We start from the raw sequence: 6,000 nt of genomic DNA, 5'->3' as shown, positions 1-6,000 counted from the left end.
GTAAATCGTGGGAAAATTTGAACGCGTTTCCCACGGTGCTAGCTGACGTCGGCTAGTGAGGGCAGATAGTTAGAGCCTAGCAGTTTTGGTGGGGCGGTATTAGTACTTGAGGACATTGGAAAAGACACAGAGAACGTGGTAGGTGGACACGGCAGCTCAGAACAGGTGACTGCCCGGCCAGCGGGATGGATCACGTGATGGAGATCATGGCCGACGTCGAGCTCGCCTCTATCGCTGGTAGAATGCAGACTCATAGCATGGGCAGTGTTAGACGACCTCATAGAGCCTGCCGTTTGCCTATTCTACATTCTACCGAAGTAGGCGGTCGTCTACAGCAACGTCAGACCGCGTCAGACCGCGTCAGACCGGTCCCTCCGTTGGCAGCTCCGGTGTTGGCGGAGATCCTCGGGATCAACCCTCGGGCCCTCCCCCCACCTCCCCCAGCCCTTTCTGCAACCTCCGGGACGCTGGGGGCACCTCAGGCGCCCCCCACCGTCGCCCAGCGCGCACGGCCGGAAGCGGGGAAACTCCGGAGTTTCTACGCTACAACCTCCCGATTACTCATGGGAATTTGATGGCGCATCAGCGCTCGGCGAATCCCTAAATTCTGTGGAACGTGTCGTGGTGGCCGCCACAGCGCGATAGCCTGCGGCAAACCTGTACCATCGTGCGCGCGGGACAATTCCGGTTCGAACGGTGCCCCTTACGAGGGGGTGGGGGCACGGGTTCCCTAACCTTGTAGGATCGGGAGCCTACAGGTGCCAGAGGGTTAGGGAAGCGACCCCGGCGTTCCCATCACCCCACCAGCGAGAGACGCGGAAGACAGAGCACGGAAGCGCAATCAAGAGAATCGAGACCGCAACGAGGCAGCTCGCCAGGAGCGCCTCCGTGCGGACTTGGAGGCGGCGGCTAAGGCGAAGGCAGCAGCGCGAAGAGCCCAAGAAGCTGCAAAGGTCACGGCCATCGATCGTGCCCTCGACCTACTCAAAGGGGCAGGGGTGACCCTTGGTGACTTCTTGCAAGACACGCTCAGTGACCGCCATGAGGAGGCCTGGCGCTATCATCAACTCTTCAGTGACGAGGCGGTAGTCAGCAAGGTCGTCGATGCCATGGCGTCGAAGAGGAATCGAGCGAAAGCGCGGCACAGGGTCGAGAGCGCGATGCTCGAAGTGATTGCGCGCGTCGTCGAGCACGAGGCTACGGCCATCACGAAGAGCGGCGTGCTCCGTCCACCTTCGAAGGTCGACGAGGACTTCGTGTTAGGCTTCAAGTTCACGAACCTCGTCGAGCTCATAAACCCGGAGTGTCCATCCATTGTGACGCTCTTGAGGCGCATTGTCCAGACACCGAGGCAAACAGATCAGTGCTCAGAGGCGAAGCTTGAACACAAAGAGTTCGTAAGTACTCTCCGTGCACGAGGTGCCAGACAATGTACTCACAAACATTTCATAGATCACATCTATGTACACGGCGCTTCTGCTAGGTGAACGAAGTCAGCATAACTCGTGGTTCCGACACGTTTTCGGACTTTACCTCTACTCGGAGGGCGCATCTCGCCAGCTCATTACGGTCTTGAATCACCTCGGCATTACAGTCAGCTATGTGACCCTCGCAGGAGGCGGAGCCCTACCTGCGCTTCCGGAGACGTCCGCGACGGAGAGGCATGAAGGAGAGAACGAACCTGCGGAGGATGAGGTCGACGATCCCACGCTTGTGGAAGATCATTCCCATCCCCGCGCTCATGAGCAAGGGGCGAGTGGTGGGAAGATGGGCACGCTGCAGAAGCTGACCCTCGAGATGCGCAAGGTAGCGCGGCGGATGGCGAAGAAGAACAGCTTCTTGCTGGTATACGACAACATCAACATGATGTGGCGGGTCGCCGAGCAGATAGTAGGGCGTACCGGTGGGTTGAATGGAAATCCGCGTGCGCTTTCGCTAACTCAGTGCCGCACTACAGACTCCATGCAAAACGGCACATGCGCGACGGCCCTGCCACTTTTTAATGCAAAGGCTGAAGACCTGCGAACGTCAACGTTAGAGAAGCGCTTCGATGAGGCGCGCGAGCTCCAGATTGAAGATCTGCTGCTTACCCCGCAGTACTATGCGCGGCTTCGCAAGCTCTTCGTCCACTGTGTCATGCGAATTATCGTGCGACGTGGTGGACAGGTGCTGCAGGCGAAGTTTGGGAAGAAGCTGAAGCAGACTGAGCCACGGACGAACAGCAGGATCGCGCCACATACCACCAGTGTCCATCCCCTGCCCGCGCGTCCCATCAACGAGAACTCGAAGACCGGCAATGCCGATGTTATTCGGGAGTTCATGGAAGAGCTGGGACAGCCCACCACGGCGACTGAGTTTGCGGACGAAGTACGTCTGGTGGCTGGGGATCAGCTCTCCATGGCGCGCTTGAGGGAGGTGGGCGAAGTGAGAGCCGAGAACGAGGGCGGTGCGTCCAGCCTCCGCCACATCCTGTACACGCCGGGGCTATTCCACTATCGAATCAACGCTACAACGGCGCTGCTGCTGGCTTACCTCGGCAAGAAGAATCGCGACATCTCGAACCCCGCCTCCCTGCACGCGCACAACACCATTCTCCGTTGCAAGCCCATCGTCGCCACCTCCCTTCCGTCTTTTCGAACGTCCGAGGACGTCATCAACGAGTCAAAAGACACTCGCATCCTCGACTGTGCTCTGCGAGTTTCCGGCAAGGCGTCGCTCGCGGAATACGTGGCGGATCCTGACTTGGACTGGGCGACCTTGAAAGGGCATGCAGATGCGATAGTAGATCGCTATGCGGATGCGAGGGTAGCCGAGCGCCATCGCCGGGAGCGGGAACGGGGGAACGAAGATGCTGGGGATCAGGTTTTCGAAAGCGCCGTCCTATTCCTTCGCGATGCGCTCTTGTTGCAGGAGTTCAAGGACGCTATCAAATCCGGCGACTCTGGTCGTGTTCTCACCGTCCTCGAGAGCTGGGTCTTCAGCTACCGAGGCCTCGGTCGTGTGCAGTACGCGAACGAGGTGCTCATTCTACTTCATAATTACAAGATCGTGTGGCCTAAGAAAATTCGGTGAGTTTGAGGCGGTTTGCGTGATAAGCTGGAGCTGACTGTACCTTTGCTGTTAGGGACATTCTCTTGCAAAATTGGCTCGTCAACACCACAGGCCGACCCAACGGGTTCCTCGAGGTGGATCGCTTGCAAGAGCACCTCAACTACTGGATCAAGGTAAGTGCTCGCTTCTGCCTTTCTCCTCGTAACAGCTAACCTGGCCCCGTGCAGAATTATTTTCAGGCCCACGGGAGCAACGCATCGTGGAATTGGTTGGGTGCTATCTCGCCGTGCGTGGTGATCCTACGCTCCCTCTCGAACGAGATCAGCAGTACGCTCGGCGCGAGACAGGGCAAGCGCCACGCCACGCCCGACCGCACCAAGGATATCGACGAACTCATGGCCAGCCTCGCGCGACACAAGGTCTACGAGTACTGCCCGGGCCGGCGCTTCGATGCGGACGACACGAGCCAAGTTGACGACGTTATAGCGCTTGGCTTGAACAAGCTTATGAAGGGTGGCGCGACATTACCTTTGGCTCACCACAACGCATCCTTCAAAGCTCTTCAGGCCGCGTACCGCATCCCTCCCCTAGTTGGGACTTCCTCTAGCGCTCGGGAGGCGACATCTCAAGCCGCGGATGAAGAGGCGCCTGCACGCGCGGCTCCTGGTACGTGGCTATCTTCCTCGCGTGCTCCTTTTACATCTCATCACTCACTCTGTTAGCAACCGCTCCGGGCTCGTCCTCGCTCGCCGCCGCGATTGATGAGGTGATGGACCGGCCTCACATCGAAGTCCTCAACGACGAAGAGAACCTTTGGGCGGCCATGGAACGCGAAGCTCTTGCCGATTTCTCCGGCGATGAAGAGGATCCCTACGCGCCCGATCTTGATGCCGACTGGGTGCCAGATGAAGACGACGACATCATGTCGAACAAAGATTCCGATATTGACGACTCCGGCGAGGATGCAGAGGGTATGGGGGGTGGTGAGGACACGGAGGATGGCGAGGACGAGGAGAATGTCTTCTAGGCCGCGCTCGTCATGTTTACTTGCTTGCAATCTCGCATTCACGCCTCTCTGACCGACCTAGTACATGTCTATGTCATACTAAGTACCCACGAAGGCGAAAGGCGCGCTTCGGGCGCGCCACTGAGGCGCCGGGCGCGCGCGCCACTCTCAACTTTCAGAGTCGTCCTGGGGTCCGGACCCCAGGATTGCGTCCCCTCTACGGAGTTGCCCAGTCCGCTCGCGAGCTCGCGGTCCGTTTTCAAATATCCCCCTCCCTTTGCCAATTCCCCCCAACCGAGCCGAACCGCTCACGGACCGCAGCCGCGAGCGGGAACAACTGGCTGGCGAGTCTAGTGTGTCGCAAAAGACGACGTGGGTCTCGTCACGCTCGAATAATCGCGCTTGACAAGGTGTCAGTTGATGGAGAGGCGTGCATTGACGAAGGGGCGTACTTTGATGACCTAGCGTACCAAACAGACGGTTCTCAACGGTCGTCATGTCCCTGTGGTGATCTCGGGCTCTTCGGCGTTGATCCCCAGCTCCCAGCATCGCCTGAAAGACCGCCGCGCATTCGCCCGCGCCGTATCTAGTATCAGCCTTGCCGTGGGAGATCGACGAGAGCCGCATGTGCCGACGACGGGCTCGCCAACACAACATGTGATATCAAGAGGGGGGAGGCACGTCATACCGCTGACCAGATGCTCGTCCTCGACCATTCATTCGTCCTCCAGCTGTGACTGTCCGAAGTCCCCGGCGAGGAGAACAAGAGCGGTCGCGGGCCGAAACCCGTAGGACCTGGAATAGAGTTCGTCAGCACGCAAAACAACAAATCGGAGGATATACGCACAGGCAGTACCAGGTAACGGTGGCGCTTCGTCGCCCACGGTCAGGGTCAACGGGCGAGGGCGGGAGGTGTGCGCGTGTGGGCGCAGCGATGGTGGCGCTGGGGGAACTTCCCCTCCTCCGCCGTGGGTGCATGCTGGGCGTCAATTGGATGGAAGCGCGGTCTCACTCGGGTTCCCAGGCGTTCGCAGAGGCCATCAGAAACTCTCGGCGGGTCGGTCGGGCGTACCGCTGCGCCCTCTTTGGACCCACAAATACGTCCACTTGCAGGCCCTGAGCAGGAGCTTGGAGGTCGAGGGTGGCAGGATATGCATCATGTTTCGTCGTTGAGGAATATATTGCGAGATAGACAAGGCAGGAATGGTCTAGCTATCAGCGAGGAACGGCGGTCTGGTGGCTGATGGCCGGGATGACGGGAGAACAAGGCAAGCAGTATGTGGCGTTGTACGGCTTTCGCCGAGCCACGCATGACGCGTTATGTCACGTCACAGATCACGAAGTTCAATTTCGGCGATGACCATGCCGACGCAGCAGCTGAGCCTACCATCTTCCGATGATATGTGTAGGATCTTTGAAGGGCTCCTGTACTACTTCGCACTGTACAGCTTGCTCAACACCGATTATGTATGCGGATTACTTCGACCCCCAAGCATCGGCATACACGGCAGTGATGCATCTTGAAGACACCGCGGGGCTTTGTATAAGAACACACGCATGCAGATTCACTGCAATCGTGTATTTAATTTCTATATCGCTCATCAGCTAGTTGTGACGGCTGAGGCCAGGCGCCTTCGCTTGGACCGGCGCAGGGCGCGATCGTACCTTCCCCTTTTGGCAGCGCCCGCCGCAGCGCGCACAAGAACGGATCTTGGCTTCGACCTTCACAATCTCCCGGATACCCTCGAGCGCGGCTACCTATATACACCCTTCCGCCATTTCGGACGCTCTTGTCCCTCCGTGGTCTACTCTTCTCGCACTCTTCGCGTGTGAGCGGCGTTTGACTGTACTGCGTCTCGCTGTTCGCATTTGAACCTCCTGGAGTCCTACCCCGCGCCCGCCTAGGACGAAACTATCATCAGCACACTCTATCACTATTCCAA

The 6,000-nt window shown here is 58.6% G+C and overlaps 3 protein-coding genes across 3 annotated transcripts; 1 reads left to right on the top strand and 2 right to left on the bottom strand.

Moving 5' to 3' along the window:
* Nucleotides 1-206: 206 nt before the first annotated feature.
* Nucleotides 207-4,458, top strand: SCHCODRAFT_02711542 (uncharacterized protein; the record flags this gene model as incomplete). The annotated part of the gene is made up of 7 exons (XM_003034687.2): nucleotides 207-237; nucleotides 319-534; nucleotides 808-1,397; nucleotides 1,453-3,068; nucleotides 3,125-3,224; nucleotides 3,279-3,717; nucleotides 3,774-4,458. The coding sequence occupies 7 exons, from the start codon at nucleotides 207-209 to the stop codon at nucleotides 4,076-4,078; spliced, it is 3,297 nt and encodes a 1,098-aa protein (XP_003034733.1). The 3' UTR covers nucleotides 4,079-4,458.
* On the bottom strand, nucleotides 4,000-5,191 carry SCHCODRAFT_02711534 (uncharacterized protein). The gene is made up of 3 exons (XM_050347042.1): nucleotides 4,875-5,191; nucleotides 4,510-4,852; nucleotides 4,000-4,458 (listed from the first exon to the last, which is right to left on the bottom strand). Exons 2-3 carry the CDS (start codon nucleotides 4,712-4,714, stop codon nucleotides 4,226-4,228), a joined length of 438 nt encoding a protein of 145 aa, XP_050203251.1. The 5' UTR covers nucleotides 4,715-4,852; nucleotides 4,875-5,191; the 3' UTR covers nucleotides 4,000-4,225.
* On the bottom strand, nucleotides 4,774-5,035 carry SCHCODRAFT_02696016 (uncharacterized protein; the record flags this gene model as incomplete). The annotated part of the gene is made up of 2 exons (XM_050346889.1): nucleotides 4,774-4,852; nucleotides 4,905-5,035. 2 exons carry the CDS (start codon nucleotides 5,033-5,035, stop codon nucleotides 4,774-4,776), a joined length of 210 nt encoding a protein of 69 aa, XP_050203250.1.
* Nucleotides 5,192-6,000: the final 809 nt, after the last annotated feature.

Source organism: Schizophyllum commune, assembly GCF_000143185.2.
Source record: "Schizophyllum commune H4-8 unplaced genomic scaffold SCHCOscaffold_1, whole genome shotgun sequence".
In the NCBI taxonomy this organism is placed as follows: Eukaryota; Fungi; Basidiomycota; class Agaricomycetes; order Agaricales; family Schizophyllaceae; genus Schizophyllum; species Schizophyllum commune.
Note: the sequence above shows the minus strand (reverse complement) of the source record. Positions and strands in the feature narration are given on the sequence as shown.